We start from the raw sequence: 19,053 nt of genomic DNA, 5'->3' as shown, positions 1-19,053 counted from the left end.
TGCCCGGTGGCCGCGCCGGGATGGGGGAGAGGTTCAGGGCTTGGGCCGGGGGCTGGAGGGGAGGCGGGCTTCGAGCCCGGGTTGTGCCCGACGGTGGTGCCGCTGGTGTGGGTCGTCCGAGAGATCGCCCCCGGTGTCGAGCTGGAGCTGAAAAAACTTCAGCTTTAGTGGAGAACTCCTTCACAGGCTGCTAACTGAACGCTAATACCTGAAGCCAGGAAGCTTAATAGTGTTAATTTGGCTTTGCCTGGGGTTATTTTAATACTTCTGTCCCCATACTTGTGACATTTTGGGTTGTCCAGCAGCTGCGTGCAGGGGTTGTGTGAGAAAATAGATCACTGCTGGGTGGATTTAGTGCTGCTCTTCTTGTGCTGGCTCAGGTGTTTTTTATTGTCGCTGGTGCCCTGCATGTGTAACGGTTGCTGCAGGTCGGTGACCTGCACGCGTAAAGATGCTTGGGCTGACCTTTTCCTCGGAGCATCCCACAACTCCACCTCTGAGGCCTAAGGAATAGTGCGGATGGGTGTAAAATGTTCACCTTCGTGTTTCCCAACCTGTTTTATACTTGGTCTCCTGTGGTAACATGGCTGAAACCCATAGACGCATCTGAAGAGTTCACCCTTACCAAAGGCGAGGTTAATGTTGCTGTCTGTGGGTGCTCAGGTGGTCTGGGCAGGGGGTGGGTGTGCGCTTGCTGCCATGAAAATTTCCCAGGAGTTTGGTGTCGGGGAACGCTGTATGTACCTGGCCCCTAACAAGGGCAGCAGGGATTCCACACTTGCCTGTTAATGAAAGGAAAGAGCAATTACTCATCCGTTGGAAATATTTTATGGATGTATTTGCCCGCTTGGTGTATTTGCTTTACAGTCTTCAAGATAGTGGGGGGGGAAACCCCTTACTTCTTCTCTGCCTATAAAACAGAAGACTAGCCTCTAAATAGAAGCTAAACTGTTCGGGTCTAAACCAGTTCCCTTCTGAAGTTATTCCACCGTCTATTTCCCAAGAGGTTTAATAGCCAGGAACTTGGAAGCCTAAAAATTTTATTTCTCTTTTTCTTTCTGTGAATAGCCAGTTAGGTAGGCAAAACTGCCTTCACCTTTAAAAATACTTACGCCGCTTTGAAATGCGTTTTTAATTTTATCTGGAGTGAAAATTAACCTACGGCTATTTGGTCAGGAACCATGCTGTTGTGTTGATACTACAAAGTAACTTGGCATACTTTGTAGCACTTAATGAAAAATGGGGGAGAGAATTGTCCTTTTCTGTGCGTCCTTTGGGTAGGGGTAGTTGTGTGGATATCTCTTTTAAAAATGAACAAACAAACCTACAAAAAACCCCTTCGCTATCTACTACCCTTCCTTCCTTCCTTCCTTCCTTCCTTCCTTCTAGGCTTTTTGGGACTACGCAAGAAATAATGAATATAAATGGGACCAAGTGGGATGATGTCTCCACTGTAGGATCAACTCCCCTTCCTTTCCCTTCTGCCCCCTCCAATAATGGAATTAATTATCAAGGGGAATTGATGTAATGAAAAAAATAATGCCCAGGGATTTGATTGACTTCTGGTTTAGCCCCTTCTTAGCTACATAGACGGCTTTTGAACTCTCTTCTATCAGGCACCTGTGGTGGTCAGAGGTAGAAATAATGGTGGAGGAGGGTTGCGGTCTAGGAAAGATTATTTTTATTAAATTAAGGTTTGACCATTTCCCCTACTGCTTATTTCCAAAGGAAATTTGGCTGGACTCTGATTTTAGCTTTTACAGTTGTGCTTGTTTAAGAAATTGGCATCCTTGCATTGTAATATTATTTAGGATGACTCCAGCTGAATGCAGTGTTGCTTTAAAGTCACAATTTTTACTTTTTTATATAGCGGAAGAGCTGGAACTGCTTGTATAGGAACTTCTGTCATTTAGCACAGATTATATTAATCAGCTTTATGAAAAGTTTAAAAGGCGAAGAGCACAATTTATTGTTAGTCTCTTTTGTGTGAAATACTGCCTATAAAACAGTTGTTCAGGGGTGAAAAAGGCCAAGGAGGTTGTAGCAACAGTTTCTGTGCATGGCTGTTCTTAGTGTTCCCTCATGCACAAGAATGACCGCTTGCATCGTCCGTCAGCTTGTGCTTTAGGACCGGCCATTTCAGTAGGGCTGCAGGAGAGAAGAACATTATTGGCTTATCGGGTCTAGCACGCAGTAGGCGAAAACTAATTTAAGGTTTGGTGGCACTCTGGGGATGTGAGTGTGGTTATAGTCAAAGCTGCTCTGCTAAACTAGTGCCTCTTTATCTTTATTCCCAATTTCCCTTTCTTCTGTGTGCATCCTGGCAGTCAGAACTGCTTATTTTATTGATCACAACAAAATGTTGTTTGTTAACAAAATGACTGAGCCAACCTTTTGGGAGAACAAGCTGAATTCTGTATGCAGAGCTGTGCAGAATAACGAGGCTGTGAGGATCTTGTTGTAGATGCGTTTCGGTGATGTAACCCAAGCAAAGCCAGCTGTTCAGGGCTCTGTTCCCAATTAGTTTTGTAGCTGGGATGGTTAAAAAGCAGGAACTTTTCATGATGAGTTTTGAATGGGTTGGATATGGAATTTAATTCATGACCTTTTAATAGTTGTCAAAATATTGGAAGCATTGTACCTATTAAAATGTGATCTGCACATTAATTTTCCTCTCAAGAAGGTTAGCTATTATCAGTGTTTATTTGAAAAATTAAATTTGAGGTTGGGCAGATGTATACTGGCTCGTGAAAAAGAAAGGAAAGAACACCAGTAGAAAAAAGAGCTTTCTTTTACCTTTGTGGGAATTCAGACTGCTCTGATTAGAGCTTAAGCCTAACAAAGGCTGTGCTTATTAAAAACAAATGCATGTCTCATTAGTCATCGATATCTGGCAACCTTATGTACTTAATATTTATAATGAACTCTGCTTTTGTGGTCTCTGCTAGAGAGAGTCTTAATCTTCTTGATTGTTCAAAAGAATATATTCTTTTTGCCAGGTTAATAAACTAGTGTATTTAAAATTCTGTCAAACTTCTTTTCTTTTTCTTACCAACAATGTATTGCCCTGGATTTCTAATTCTGTCTTTTGCTTGCTTTGTATCAGGATCCTGAGGTATGAAGCAGGTGTCCGGGTGGTGGGATTGTTCTCTGCTCAGGTGGCTGTAGGTCTGTGAGTTGTGAGGCCTAACAAGACACGAGAAGCAGAGAGATGATGGTGACTGAGATCTGAATGCTTTGCTGTTGACGGACGGGTAACGTGGTGAACGGTAACCCGCAGACTGGCACAGCATGGTGGAGGAAAGAGAAAATCAGGAAAGACTGAAGGAGCAGCGCCATGATTCAGGATGTAAATGGGGCACTAAGCATGGCTTGTGTGTGTACTTACAGCCAGCTGATGATGATGATTGGTGCTGGTTATTGGTTCAGGTCACTTCCAAGTTAAAACCAGGGTATCTTTCAATTACCAGTGTGGCCCTAAAGGCTGTTTAGGGAGTGTGACTTCATCGATTCTGGTGAGGTGTGTTTAGGGAGTATTCAGGCTCTTAGATCTGGTTTGGAACTTTCTTTTCTACTCTGTTGAGACTTCTGCATTTGAACAGGCAATGCTGTCTGGTGGCCTGTTCCCAAATTTAGGAACTTTCCCAAGATCTAATCACTTAGTCCAGAATCTTGAAGGTATCTTCTTGCTCAATTCCTATAGAAAATAAAAGTTTGTGGGTTTTGTCTGCATGTGGGCCTCCAGTCTTTGTGTCTTTCTCCTGCAAGTGAAAATGTTTGTTTAATGCTCAGGATTGGGTATTAACAAGAAGCACTTGGAGACTGTAAGGTAGAGAGAACATTATTTACTGAGTTGGGATCTGGTTGCCTTTCTTTGTTACTTCTGCATCCAGTAATGTCTCAGAAATGCCCTCTTACAAGCTCTGCTAGAACGTGGAGCAAAGCTCGGCAAAGGGGAGCCTGGTGCTTTGCCGCCGGATAGCAGCAGGGACAAGTAACCAGCTAAAGTAGTGCAGGACCCCCTGAGTTTTCATCCTGTGACAGATAGAGTTAATGACCTGAGAGCCATTTGCACAGTTTATGCACAAAGCTGATACTTTTAAAATGCCAGAGGCTAGGAGGTAGCTAGAACTTGGGGAGATGGCTGTGCTTTCTCGAGCTGCAGATTCACGAGAAGGTAGCTCCCTTCAGAAACAGTTGGAAGCTTCAGGGTTTTTCCAAGCTGGTCTAGCTTGTGTGGTGGATGTTCTTACCTCCTTCTGGTTATGGTCAGGACTTTTCTGTAAGGTACAGCCTACTCCAAGCCAGCAGATCACTGCAAGATGGGTGACCTTCAGCGCATTCTTGGAACACCCCGTGGAATTAGTGATGAAAAACTGTTTGGAAAATAAAGTTAACAAAATCCTAGAGTTAGAACTTGTAATAAAATCTTTTTTATATATCTGTTCTCATACCCTAAAAAATGGTTTAGGCTGTTTGCCAGTGAAGGCAGAGCACTGTGAGGAGCTGATTTAAGCTATCTGGGGTGGGGAGTTGTGGCACCTTGCCACGATCCACTGGCTGCCCGTTCCTGCCTCTGTTGTATTTTGACTGTTCAGCTGTGCTAGCACAATTGTCTGTCTATCTGTGCTGTCAGCCGGATGAAATGCTGGGGGTGGGGGGGAGGCCAGAGCATTTCAGCAGTCTCCCCATGCAGCTCGGGAGCTGTCGCAGCAGAGTAACAGAGGGCTACAGAAGAAGTTTGGGAATGGGCTAGCAGGGGTGGAGAGGTACGCAACTGGAGCAGTGTGCTGCCAGAGCTGTATCCTGAAACAATGGCCTGAGCAGAAAAAAGCTGTAATAACACTAAAAGACGAGTATGATCCTTGGCCCTGGGAGAATGCTGGTGAGCTCATTCTGGAAGTGTGTAATGAGAAGAGTCTTCTGTAATTTGTTGTGGAGGGATCAGGAATGTTTTCTGCTCATGTCTGCTTTTCTATAGGAAAAACAGATTGTATGAATGAGGAAGATCAACAAATCTGTACTTTGAACCGAAGTAGGAAATATTCCCAAGGTTGAAGAAACCTCACGGAGACTGCCTTTCTTCCTTCTGCTCAAGCCAGGATGCTGTTAGCTTGAATACCAAAGTCATATATGATACAGTATTTGCTGAGACTAGGGGAGGATGGGTTAATTGCTTTTAGTCTTGTTTCCCTTTAGTTATTTCTTGCTCTAGTCAGTAATACAGGGATTTAAGAAAGTGTGTGTAGTTGCATTAGCTGCATAGTAAAGAACCTCGCATGACAAATCCTGTCTTTGGAGTTGTTGATGAGAAGGTCTCATGGAGAGCCCGGTCTAGCATGGCTGGGTATGAAGCAGCAGCCTGCTCGAGCAGGAATGGCAAAGAGGTATGCCTCGGGACCAGCAGAGAGCTTCAGCCCCAAAGTAGGGGGGAACTCCTACTATGAGATGTAGCTTTTATTTTCACAGTTCCGTTCAGTAAAGCTGGGGTTTGTGTGCTGAAGATCTCTCTGCACTAACATTTTTCTGTTAACATGGCAACACCTTGTGTGGAGGCAGAGATTTTTAGCTCATTTTTTACTTCTCATGCAATCTACTAGAGCTCGTTTTGCTGGATGAAGTTCTGCTTTGCTTTGTATCTTGTTTGTAGTATCAAATGTCTCCTATTTTCCTCTTTTTGTGGTGAACATATTTATGAATTAAATTATTGCAATATAACACCCTGTATGACCCCAACAGGGACGTAAATAGTTGTTTACTTACTGTGTTGTTTTTTTAAAATAAATTAGAGTAGGCTTATACTGTACACAGGCTTTTGTCAGGCAGACAGGTAACCTGTTGCCGTGTTCTTGACTGTAGTGTTTCTTAAAATGTGGGTTGCAGCCTTCCTCTGCAAAAGGTCAAGTATGCAAGGAACATCTAGTTACCTTTAATTACTGGTGGTGGCTTGGGCCTCCAAAGCAATGTTTAGCTGTTGACAGTCACTGTAGCAATTTCTCATTTCCATCTCTGAGGAACTGAGCAGCTGCTAGCAACAAAAAGGCTTGGGGCTGTTTTGGGGCTGGGGAAGCAAGCTGTGTGTAGTGAAGTCTGAGGTGTTGTCAGCATAACTTTCTCCTACGTTTATCTGGCTGTGCAAGTCCTCTGGGTCCTGCCTGCAAGGCAACATAGCAGCCAGGTAGCACCACTGCACTATGTAAATGCTGGTATGAAGAATTAATTTCAAAAATAACGTCTTTTCTTTCAGTTGTGTTGATTGGAGACTCTGGTGTTGGGAAGAGTAATCTTCTGTCACGTTTCACACGCAATGAGTTCAATCTGGAGAGTAAGAGCACCATTGGGGTGGAATTTGCCACCAGGAGCATCCAGGTGGATGGGAAGACGATAAAAGCACAGATCTGGGATACTGCAGGACAAGAACGATACCGTGCCATTACCTCAGCGTGAGTACTATGTCTTTGCTCAGGCTAACAGCAGAATTCTAGCAGAGACGGTACAGATAAATTTATGGGTAGAGAATTAATGAAACGTATTTGGGACACGTGACAAAATCATTACGGCAGACTTCAGTGTAGATCCAAGTCATAAGATAGCAAATACTTTTGTGTTCCTTGATTAATATAATGAAAGTAATTTTTAGATTCTAATGATACTATTATAGAAAAAATGACAGGTTAAATCAGAAGTGTGGGAAATTCTGTTTGAGTCTTGTGATTTGGGTTTTTTACCTGCCCTGGATGTGCTATGCACATTCATGTGGAATGAGTGTCATTTCTGATGGAACCTGGGTACTGTTTGGCATCAAGTTTTGGTCTAGGCATGGTAGCTTACCATAACACCAGTGGCTTCTGGTCTTCATTGCCCCCTCAATCTTGAGATTGAGGGTATCTTTAGGACAGTCTGCAGCCACAAATTCCCTTGAAATCTCAATGACTTTGAATTAGTCACAGCCCTGAAAAATAGGTCCAAGAGTGCATGCTGAATAACCAGTAAGTAGCAAGGCAAATGTGATAATGCTGACTCTCTGCAGCATTAGGCACATCCCTATTTAGAACAGTGGTGTTGAGAAGCTTTCATGTACGGCACCTTGTTACTCCAGACGGTGTCTTAAGATGTAACCTCTGGGTGTATCTGTTTCTATGCAGGTAGTAGGCAAAAGTATCTTTTAGAGGGGAAAAAAACCCAAACCCTATTGGCAGGCCTAGTTATCCAGGGCGTATTCTGATCAGCGAGTTGAAATTTTTTTAGTGTTACAGATGTATATCAATTTTTAAAGGTACAAACTTGTTTCTGAATCATGCACAGATTGAAACATTTGTATTAAACTCAAGGTAAGGGGAACTTTTTTCACTGAGGTGAAATAGGGTAATGCACAATAGATGGGAGAAAAATAGAAGAGCATGGAGCCCCAAGGAAATCACCTATAGGGAAGGAATGCAAAAACAACGTAATGCAGAAGCAGATGTACGTGGCGATTTCAGATCGCATCTTTTCCGTAATTGTTAGCGTGTTTTTTCAGAATTTTTTTTGTGACTCTTAAATTGTTCTTACTGTTGTAAAAGCTTAGCAGAAAAACTGCTGGCTGAGTCTGGTTCAACAACAGACTTGACTGATGAGAATCAGTGCATCTGTAGTCCTGTGATCCTGCCTCTCCTTTGTGCTGGCACGAGCTCCTGCTTGACACATTGCTAGGCCAGTTCAGCTTGCTAAGCCAGCAGAACACCAACCAGCAGTAAAAAGTGAATGTTTTCTGCTGACTTGGTGCCCTGAATTGGTTCAACAACATGGACAGGTGCTGGCGGAGCAGAGGAGAAATGGTAGGATTGTGTGGAAGAGAGGTATGGACATTATAGGATTGCTGGTACAGATTGGCTTGTGCTGTCCTGAGCTTGAGTTGAAATGGGCCCAAGCCTGCACTGAGGGAGCAAACTCTGTTCTCGGGTTACGGGCTTGTGGATAAGTGTCAGTATAGCCCAGAGTCTCCCTCTTTAATTTTTAAGAGGGACAGGAGGTATTTGAAAGATCAGCAACAAATACTGACATTTTACTAAGGACTGTTTTCTTAGTAGAAAGGTAAGTTAAACTTCACGAAAACCTTCTAGCAGTACTGATTCTGAAATGCATTGTGAGTTTTCTTGCAAGCTGTTTTAGCAGACTAAAAATGTCATGGCTTATGCAGTCTCTTAAGCATTTTGTTACATACACTGGAATTTTTTAGGAATGCCATTTAAAAAACCCCAGCATTTGGAACTTGGGTTTAGGCTTAAAAAAACCCCCAACAACAGTATTTGCATCAGCACAACTTTTTCCGAAGTGGGGGGAAGTGTTTTTAACTTTAGTAGTGACCAGTATAGAAGAGCCAGATACCAGGTTTGTTGGTATAACTTGGACAGAGCTCTCTGTACAGGAATGTGCCTTATGGTTTCAGATATTACCGTGGTGCTGTTGGGGCTCTTCTTGTCTATGACATTGCCAAACATCTCACCTATGAGAATGTGGAGCGCTGGCTAAAGGAACTTAGAGATCATGCAGACAACAATATCGTCATCATGCTGGTGGGTAACAAGAGTGACCTCCGCCATCTGAGAGCTGTGCCCACTGATGAGGCCCGGGCTTTTGCAGGTTTGTAGACAGTGTGTTCTGGGTTGCTGCTTTCTGAACTTGATGATGTTGGTGCAAGCTGTAATCACGCTGTTGTTGTCCAGGACTGAACTTTCACCTCAAGTTTTATTTTTGACCCAAAAAAGGCATTTAAGGTATGGTTTTTTTTAAACGAAAATATCTTGGCTTATTAAATAGCGTGTGTGATTTTTTTTTTAATCTAGTGGTAGTACATGTTTTTGAAACACTGTCCTTGAGCTGCTTGATAGCTGAAGATTAAATACTTCCTCTAGCAAGGCTAGAAACAGTAAGCAACATTTAGAAGAGAAAATGTCACAATATAAATACAAAATATTGCAATACAAAATGTCTTTCCTTCCTTCGTAGAGGACTGGTTCTACTGACATATCAATGTGGGCAGCTGCAGATGAATACTGAACCTTCTCTTAGATGGTGTAGTTTCTGCTCCAGAGCACTGATGCATATAGTAGTGTCATCTAGCTTCATTTAAATGCGGTGATCATCAGACTTGGAGATTATCAATTGTTGGGAGAAATCAAGTGGGTTATGTGAGCTGCTGCCACTGCATTACTTCTCTCTCTTCCTTACCTTGCAGAGCACTGGTCAAATACTCTTTTGCCCTTATAGGCCTAGGGACATTGAGGTTACTTTTGTGTGGCTATCAAGCTTGGAGGTGGAATTTAAATGCATAGCCTTTAAAATCCTTCTAGGAATATTACTAGGGCTTGTTTAAACATGTTTTCTGAAGTTCGCTAGTAAGCAAAGTACCCTGTAGTTAGTAAAACTACTCTAAATTTTCAGATGAATGAGAAGTGAAGTCTATGTAAGAGAGCAAAACAAGTTAGCGGGCACCCTAGATAGTGCATTACTTTGGTCTCTTGGTTCAACATCTTATTTTTTGCCCCTGACTTCCTACTAAGGCTGTGTTTTAAATAGCTAGTGATAGTACAGGTGTTGCTGTTTAAGCTCTATGACTGAAATTTGCCTATTTCTGGGTAGGTGGTACAGTGCCATTCTAGGTGTGAAGTTTGGGTGTTAATCACAATCTTTTTTTTTAAATAAAAAATACATCTCTCTTGCATTGTAAGAGGAAAGAAGAAAATAGACTGTATTACTAGGGGTTTTATTGTAGTTTGGAGGTGGGGTCTGATTAGGAAAGTGTAGGTCTGTTTACCTTTTTGGGGTTGCAGAGGAGAACTGTGATTCCTGTTGCAGCCAACATGCTTTTGCCTGTGCTCTTGCTCAAGGTACTTCTAGGAGTGATCTGTAGCCAGATGAGAATAATACTGTGTTACTTGACTGAACAAGGGCTGCAGTGAGGAAAATGTTCTCACGCTATGGAAAGGCAGTGGTCAAAGATGATGCTGTTGAAATGCTAGCAGCTAAATAAATGGTGCACCAAGTTGTTCCTCATGTAACAGGAAAAAAAAAGACTGTGCCCTGGCTAATTTGGCCTAAAAATAAAGGTGAAAACCTCAAAGTAAAGGTGAAATAAAGTGCTATTAAAGTTTTTAACCGAACCACTTGTTATTTATTACAGAAAAAAATAACTTATCTTTTATCGAAACTTCTGCTCTGGATTCAACAAATGTAGAAGAAGCCTTCAAGAACATCCTTACAGGTATGGTTTGTTATGGATTCAGAGGACCTCCTGATGTAGTGGATCTTCTTCATGGGCGTGTTTTGCAGTTATCTAGAATATTTTGGAAACGAATGTTGGGAATGATGGTTAGTTTGCAAGCCTTCTAATCTTACCTTTATGTTCTGCCTCCCACCCCACACATACCTTTCTGCCCAAGAATCTGGAGGTTTCTACTCTCCTGATGTTCCATAAATTCAAGCTATTGCAATAGCACTGTTGTAAAGGCACTAGTAGTTCTGTGCCTGCACAAAGTCTAGGCAGTGAAGCCACAGCCATGCTAGGAAGTTAAATGTTCCAGTGTGTTCTCTTGCACCAAAGCAGACTGGTACATAATATTTTTGTCCAGATTACCGAACTGTTGTTCTCAGCTGATGGCAAAGGTTGTAGGTGACTGTGCACCAACAGCATAGCTGCATGCAGGCTGCCTTCTGGGAATGTACCTGAAGAGTCCCAGGAATTGTTTAAGAACATGATAGTGATCACAGGCCAAAATGAGGCCAGGGCTTATGATTTCCACTGCCCAAGAATGTTCCTCAGCATGTGTAACTGCTGCAGATGTGGCTACTGAGTGCACAGTGTCCAGTTGCAGCTTCAGACTTGCTGTATGTGTGGGAATGCTATGTGGCTCATGTAGTAGGTCCACTGCATGTAGTATCAGAGGTATTCCAGGTAGTAGTACTCTACTACTTGCTTTTTTCCTCTTTCAGACTGGGGCTTAATTTCCACTCCTTAAGATGGAGCTGTTGCCTGCATGTATTTTCTTGGCCCTGGAGTAAGGGAGCACCCTACTGCATGTGAGGCCTAGGATTCACCAGTAAAGCTTTATTACTGTAGGTACACCAGCAAGTCCTCCTTACTGTGCTAAGCCATGGCCAAAGCACTTTTGTTAGTAGGCTCACAGGGATTTCCAGCTGGTGTTTTGCAAATTTGAGCTGAGTGCTCATTTGGCCTCTGGAAGAGTGCAGCTCTGTTCTAGGCTAAATGCAGCATGTGGGGAACTTGCTGATTGTCTTCAAAGTGAGGTTGGCCAAGAAGTGAGAGTTGTATGGTCATGAGGAAGGACAGGGTTGAAGTGATGAGGATATGTGCTGGGAGATATGTAGCCTACAGGCAGTAGAAGTGGGAAGCACACAGAGCAAGAGAGATGCTTAAAATAAGCGCTGCTCATCTCTGTGTTCTTACTTCAGTTGGGGTGGGTAACTTTTCCCGAACTTGGGGTTTAGCCTGCTCTTACTCTACTTTTAGCTAGACTTTAGTTTGTATGAGTGTGTCAGCACTGTATGCTTTAGCACTTTGTGTTCCTGAGGATGTATTATTCTGGGACCAGTCTGAGGTGACTCTGCATTTGGGTAGCTCTGTGCCTGAGCTAATCCTCAGAAGCAGAGTCCTGGGAAGCATGGTGCTGTCACACCCAAGGGTGTCTGAAGGAAACCAGCATGGGCCTGCAGGACTGCTGAATTGGAGCTAACAAACCCTGATAAACTTGAGCATCTCTGCTTTCAGAGACTCTGCCTTCCACTCCATGTTCTGCAGTAGACATATCTCAAAATACTGTTTGAGGGCGACAGGGAAGTTGATGTTTCAAAGCATAGTCTTCCACTCCTAAAATGAAGTAATTAGTAATTGGCAAAGAACCCTTAAAAATCATATCTAAATAGGAAGAGGGCTATCAAACAGGTATTGGATTACTGTTCTACCTCTGGCTGTCCCATGAGATCTGAATCTTGTCATAAAGAGGGGAAAACACCATATAATTTGTCAGTGTGTTTGTTCTGCCTCTTGAAAAGCTCTTTTAAGATCCATACCGTGGACATGAAGAGTTGGCAAGATCCAATTCCTGACTATTGCTTACCATGGCTGAATTCTAGACCGATAAACTACCTCTATAGTCTCACCTCTGTACACTGTTTTGTGAAGTTGTGCCTGATTTACATGTCCCACAACATCTCAAGATGAACATGGTATGAGCTTTATTGTGACCAGATATTGATTTCAGTTAAATGAGAATGAGCCTTTGTTCTGGTTCTGCTTGATTATCGGGAAGTATCTGGTGTATGTTGCTTATTGAATGCTGACCGAAGAATTGGCTTTGTATTATTGTTTCCTGATTATGTATGAATGAGAGCCTATTACTAGGAAAAAAAGCTGAGTTTTAATATGGTGAATTCTGTAAGGCAGGCTCTTTTAGGTTTCTTTTGCAGAGGTGTGCAGAGAAGCAGTAAGAAGTGTTGGGATCACTAGGTCTGGTGCTGGCCAACTCTGTTGGTACCAGAAATGTGATGCAATTAGAGGAAGATGACCAAGAAGAGGCAGGCAGGAGAAAAAGGATAGCCAAGCTGCTCCTGTAAGTAAAAAGCCTGACAGACTAGGAATGTGTTATATTTGCTGCCCAGCAAGATTTGTGTCGAGTTGTTAGAGCTACTGGTGAAGCAACTGGAGAATATTGCTGTTGAGACAAAACCATAGAGAAGACCGCCTGGTACCTGAGCTGGGACTGTCTCTTGCACAGGGCAGCCTTATAGCAGATTCACTGCTTATCTGTGACACTTGACTGGATCTGAGGCAACTTGCCTGGTGCTTTGAGATGGTATCCATGGTTTTAGTGCTCTGAGTGTAGCTCAGCAGTCGCCATCCATCCTGTTTTCCCTTGCAGTGTTGTACTGAGACTGACCCTGGGTAGAGAAGATGGCCTAAGGTTGCTCTAAGGAGAGAGCCCCAATACAGTCTGCTGTAAAAGATAAGATACCTGGGGAGCCAGAACTCGAGCAGAGGTCAGGCCTGGGCAAACTGAACTCAAAACACTATCTCTTAGCAGCATCCTGGGCTCCCAAAAGTGTTGAGATTGTCCAGTTCAGGTACAGTGGGCATGTGGCTAGTAAGACTGAGTAGTCCTGAAAAGGCTTTTCCTAGAGGGATTACCTGGGGGAGAATCATCCTTCTAAGGCAGGACAAGAAACCTGGGAAAATGTGCTGTGTAGAACAGTGAGTTGGGAGCAACCGCAGGGGACTTGGAGGAGGGAAGAGGGCGGGAGCAGCAGGGCAGGAGTTTCCTTAACTGGCCACCAGTTTGAGGGATCACTAAAGACCTGGAAGAAAATGAAACAAAACAAAAAACCCTAACAGATGCTACCCCAAAGAAAAGAGGGCTTGGCAATGACTCTGAACAGCTAGTACTAAAATACAGCACTGAGCACAAAAGAAAGGGGATGTGACAATCTCTGTACAGCTCTCCTCATTCCTTTCAGCAAAAAGAGCTGAAGGTAGCCAATGGCAACGAGATCAGTCTTGGGTTAAAGGTTTCCATTTTAAACAATGTACATATGTGCAGCTTCTTTAAAAAAAAAAGTAAACAAACCCCACATAGTCCCCCATGGTTTTTAATCCTTACTAAAGACTTCGGGTGTTGCTGTTTTGAGGCTGTGGCTGTATGAATGTGACCATAATATTTACCGCAGACTTCCAGGGAGGTACTTGCCCTTTTCCTGTCTCACAATGGAGGGAAGTTGGAACAAGTCAGTGAAATAAGTAATTTAAAAACCTTTCAACTTAAACTATTTCTACTAACTATGCAGTTGAAATGGTTTGTTTCTGAAAGCTTTTAACCTGGCAGTCTCTCTTCAGCTGTTACAGCTTTGTGGATCTGTGTGCTTTCAGGCATAAATTAATTTGAGTCAAATAAATTAATTCTCTCGGGGGGGGGAAAAGCATTTTTGGATCAATATGGGGCTTTATGGAACCATGTGGCTTTTTACTGTCATAGGTGGGAAAACTGATTTGTTGCAGAGAGGAGTAGGCACTTCTGTCATTTGGTAGTAGCAGCTTGCTAGAAGCTAAAGTGTGAAATAGATAACCGTCATTGCTGCTGCGCAATGACGTTTTGCAAGCATCCTGTTGATTGGTATTTCTAGATTATGTTGCCCATTTGTTTTATCAAAAATGATTCCCTGTTTTAGAAATGAGCATTCCTGCTCCTTTCTCATTTAAAAACCCTTTTAATAATAACCATGTTCAGGGAGTCATTGAAAAAGAATGTGATAGGAAGCGCTGCTGTGGAAGACAGTAAGGAATCTTGTCTTAATAACTTTTCCGGACAGAGCTAGCGTATCCATTACAGAGCTGGAAAGCCAGCCAGATGTTACATGCCGCAGCTAGTCAGACTAGATTCTCTTTCACAGCTCTTAAGTTAAAATCTTCTCATTCTTGGGTTCTAGCATCTTCTTTGACAGCTTGCTCTAACATGTGCATGTGCTCCGTTGGAGGCAATGTCTTTCTGGGCTCTAACAAGTCTGTTCTCATTTCAGAAATCTACCGCATTGTTTCGCAGAAGCAGATTGCAGATCGGTCTGCACATGATGAGTCTCCTGGCAACAATGTCGTCGACATCAGTGTCCCACCAACCACCGACGGACAGAAATCCAACAAACTCCAGTGCTGTCAGAACCTGTGACCTCCTGTAGATGACTCTTGTGCCCTTCACTTTGTCTGTGCTTCATTTAGAAACTTGTGTGCACTTCTTATCTCCTGTGATTCAGTGACTCCCTCTTCCCTCCTTTACCCCGTTCCCAAGTCCCCCGTTTCATCTTAGAGCTTTAACTGTAGGGCTAACATTCCCCTGCCTCTTAAATCCCCTTCAATGTGGTGACTTTTGGGCTTGAAATGTAGGCATTGATCTGATAGACATGTTTGTGTTGGAACATCTGCTGCTGGATATTATCCCATGAAACACTCTCCTCAGATGGTTTTGGGTTTTTTTTCTGGGAGAGAAACCATGGGGACTTGACTATAACAGTTGAATAACTACCTACATTTAGGTGACAAGGTTTTTTCTTCCCATAGTTGGATATTTTTTTTCTTGTGTTTCTGTAAACATGGGGGAAAAATTAAAAGACAATAGCTATCCTACCAAATGCTCTGTTTTCTGTCCTGATAAAGTCTCACAGTGAGGTTTTTAGTGGCTGCACACACATAAGAAAGGTGTTGAAAATAACATTACTTATTATGTAATTACGCCTAATACAGTTAGTCTGGCTGTGTAGTTTACCGTTTCCTGCTTGGGAAATTTTTCTCTATTCTTACTTGGGAACAATGAAGTATGTCTGCATTGCTTTCTCTGCCACCATGAATGCCTGTGCTGCTTGTGCAGGCTTTATGAAGTGGCTTAATATTTATTCATGGCTTATGTTAATCAGTTAACATTATTGTACAGTAAGTGCCAGCATATTGATTTCAGAAACCTTTTCCAACCTGTACAAGTAGGCTTATTTTGTACTGTAGATCAGTGTCTGAAAGCAGGATCTTCTATAGTTCCAGGATTTTTTTGCATGCTGCTTTTTCTCTAGATCTCTCCTACCCCTGTTTGAGTGAGTGAAGCAATATTTTAATGTCATGTATATACCTGCACTTGTAAGGGTTTTGGTTGTTGTAGAGAAACACAATACTTTATACATTTTGTAAAACTTCTGCAGAACCATAACATCTTGAACTTTCTCTTCATGATCTTTCACTATTGACCTTGTGCATAATCTTCTTGACCTCTACTAAAATGCGTAATATTAAGATTTCACATAATAACTACTAACCTGTTGTTTTCCTCTTACTCTGTTTTACTGAATTGCAGACTGTAATTCTCAAATGATTGTACTTCACCTGATGTAACAGATTTGTCATCAGCAGGGCTAACTACTATAATACTTTGTTTTGCTGAATGGGAAGAATGTTATTACAACTTTGTGTAGTCAGTCTCTTGCTAGCTTGTGAAAATCTTCTATGATGGCTTTTCATCACTCACTAGCTCTTACACACTTGCATCCCCTCCGGTATATGCTGAATGTTATGATGAGGCAAATACTGGGTGAAACTATCTAAAGGAGGAGTTGGAGACCATCTGCTGCTCTCTGAAGGCTAGTGAAGCAATTTGCAGTGAATTTTTGCTCTGTATTCTGAGACTGTACCTCACTTGATGAATCCTACCTGCAAATTAGTGAGTTGATTTTTCTTTTCTGATACAAAGCAAATATGAAACTGAATTGTGCTTGAAGGGGAAATCTGACATTCCAGTCTCAACTGTTCTGTCTGGTTATGTAATAAAATTAAGGGCGGTTAACTCCAATGGCTTTTCTTCTATGAGATTTCCAGACCGATGCCTTTCATTTTGTACTGTATGCACCTAGAGGGCTATAGTTCACAGCAAAGGGTGCACGTGGTGCCTAGCACTTCCACTTTTCAACTTTGTTTAGAAGATACATTCAAGGTGAAAGGGGTGCATGCTTGCAGCCTAATCCCATTGAATGAGGATATGAATTCCTCTTTAGGCATCACAGTGCTCTGTCCTAAGGGTGTCCCAGTTCGGGAAGCACTTTCAACACTTGGTCTTTACTTTAATAGCATCCTGTTGAGAGAAGGTGCAGCCAGTGGGAACCGGAGACGTCTCCTTTTTGTGGTCCTAGACCAGAATGTGATGTGCAGTCAGTATTTAGAAGGCTGGCAGATGAGCACACCATCAGAGAGAATGGAAAATTCTGAGATATTGAAAATATTTAATTCAAGAACAGGTAGACAGTAGTGGAGCTGGGCTCCTTAATTTTGAACAAAACTTTTTATAAAGAAATTAGTTGAATAGCTTGAGGCAGAATCATGCTGTTTAGAAGACTTACTAGTTCAGGGTGATGTATTAATGTGTTTACTCTGCAAATCCTGCTCTTAATATGAAGTTTCTAGAATCAGTCTGGCCTGGTATAAGAAGCTGAGAAGCAGTTTAGTCACTTCCTTGTCTCTTAAAAGAGATTTTCTTTAATCTTTGACTTTGTGGAAGGCTCTCAACTTTCCCTCAGAGTCCCAACAAAAGGTTCATGTCTAGGGCTTAAGTGCTGTTAAATTATATGGGTATTGAAGAGACCTTGTACAACTTCATTGTGTGTTGACCAAAGCCCCCTCAGAGTAGGTGGATCTTGGACCTGTACTGTTTATGCCAGGGGGGTTGGGTTGCTTTTGAGATCTGTTGTGTGACGTGGGAAGGCCTGCTGCCTTTTGCTGCAGGACTGTTTGGTATACCCAAGATGTGGGAAGCATGTGTGTGCATGCACATACATAGCTTATGTGAGCACTGTAAACTAAGCGGTGGCTTTATCTGCTGTGGTCACTCAGTTTATTAGGCTAGGTATTGACTCTTTCTCAAATTGCTGCGCTGCTCTCCAGGCAGTTAGAGATGCAGCCCTTCTGTGGGTTTGAGATGCTCTTGCCTAGATTAAGCACAGGGCTATTAGTGCCAATAGAAAAAGGACAGTGGAGCAGTTCTGCCTGGTAAAACCATCTTTCTGTACATAGACAGGTGAAAATGCTTTTGATCTTGAGTACCCTGGTGTGCTGCTGAAAGCACTGTGCACTCCTCAGAAACTATAGCTACAACCCAATCCGCTGTTGGTGATGGCTACTGAAATTGCAGCGGGGAAGACTTGGAGGAATCCTGAGGAAGCTTGAACTGTTGAAGAGCTGTCTGACACTCAAAGAAGCTCTCCAATAGGCCAGAATGAACTGTTGAAGAGCTGTCTGACACTCAAGCTCTCCAATAGGCCAGACTCCTTAACCATGCTTTCCTGATGTAAAAATAACATTTAAATGTAACCTCACCTGGACTGCTTCATACTGCAGTTTTGCTGGCTGTGTGTCTCTCAGTATTACTATCAGGAAAACAGAAAAGGTTCCAGCTCTCTTCTGTCTGCCTCAAAGAGGTTTGAGGGCAGAATTTGGCTCATGTAAAACTAGGAAAGCTGCCTGTGAAAGAAGGAACATGTGCTATACTTGCTTTACTTGGATGTTGAGGATGACTTTCATTTAACTATTGAAAAATAACACTAAAACGTACTGGGTGGTTACCACCCAGTGTCAGTAATATAAATCTCAGTTGAAGGCTCCTGCTGATATTTAGAACAGGTCCTCCAATGCAGAATTAGACAGGAGTCTTTTCTGCTAACTACTCTGTTAATTATGGGGAGAGTAAAGACCAAAATTCACACATAAAAGTGATTTGGTGGTGAGCACACAAACAGGTAATTGGTAAAAGAAATTCATCGGGTAGACCGCCTCAGTCTACCTTCTTTTCTTCCTATTGAGTCAGATGCTTACAGACTAGGCGAGTTTAAGTCTGGGATGTCCACTGAGAGTTTGTCTGTAGCCTGCACAGGACAAGAAAGTTTGGTTCATAGGAAAGTTTTAAAGCTCTATACTTGTATAAATGTAAAAATCCCATTGATGAGTGACTGCTTGCTACTTTGTTAAAAAGATTCTGTGTGCGCTGCGGAGACCATCAAAATTTGGTAGAAGGAAAAGGCACTATGATCCTTTCTTCCCCCTGTGGCTGCTTCTCAGCACTTCTAGCAGGTTAGAAGCAGTAGAAAGACTGCTGCATCCTAGAGATCCCCCGTTTGGGTGCTGTTCTGTTAGATCACTTGTAATGACCCCACAGTATGTGGAAAGGCTGATAACGGGGTATTCTTGTGCAAACAGGAGAGCTCGCTCTCAGCTGGACATGCCAGGATGGTAAGCATTGGTCTGTGCCTTTTGAGTAGGTCACTTACCAAAAGCTACTTGGAAAAATGTACAGTAGGTATTTTCACTTCCTGACGCTTTGATTCCTGCATGCTGTACTGTTCCAGAAGTTGCGGATGTGATCTGTTTGTGGGCTGTTAATGGTTGAGTCTTACCTGTGCTTGGTGATCGTTTCCCTTCCAAGCATGAAGGAGGAACTTGCTTGGAGGTTGTGGACTCTGTAGAAGAAAAAAAGATCCTAATGA

General features: G+C 42.6%; 1 protein-coding gene across 1 annotated transcript; it reads left to right on the top strand.

Annotated features, from left to right (window-relative positions):
* Window positions 1–5,339: 5,339 nt before the first annotated feature.
* Window positions 5,340–16,371, top strand: RAB11B (RAB11B, member RAS oncogene family). The gene is made up of 5 exons (XM_019471470.1): window positions 5,340–5,424; window positions 6,215–6,443; window positions 8,429–8,622; window positions 10,163–10,243; window positions 14,566–16,371. The coding sequence occupies exons 1-5, from the start codon at window positions 5,340–5,342 to the stop codon at window positions 14,709–14,711; spliced, it is 735 nt and encodes a 244-aa protein (XP_019327015.1). The 3' UTR covers window positions 14,712–16,371.
* Window positions 16,372–19,053: the final 2,682 nt, after the last annotated feature.

This window comes from Aptenodytes forsteri, unplaced genomic scaffold (assembly GCF_000699145.1).
Source record: "Aptenodytes forsteri isolate BGI_AS27 unplaced genomic scaffold, ASM69914v1 Scaffold274, whole genome shotgun sequence".
Lineage (NCBI taxonomy): Eukaryota > Metazoa > Chordata > Aves > Sphenisciformes > Spheniscidae > Aptenodytes > Aptenodytes forsteri.
This window is presented reverse-complemented; position numbering and strand designations above follow the sequence as displayed.

Bases quoted from the DNA above. Each gene is read 5' to 3' on its own strand.
- RAB11B (XM_019471470.1), top strand. From the start codon at position 5,340: ATGGCTGGGTATGAAGCAGCAGCCTGCTCGAGCAGGAATGGCAAAGAG. The intron at 5,425-6,214 runs GTAGGGGGGAAC...GCTGGTATGAAG, and splicing joins CAGAGAGCTTCAGCCCCAAA to AATTAATTTCAAAAATAACG. The intron at 10,244-14,565 runs GTATGGTTTGTT...TTCTCATTTCAG, and splicing joins CTTCAAGAACATCCTTACAG to AAATCTACCGCATTGTTTCG.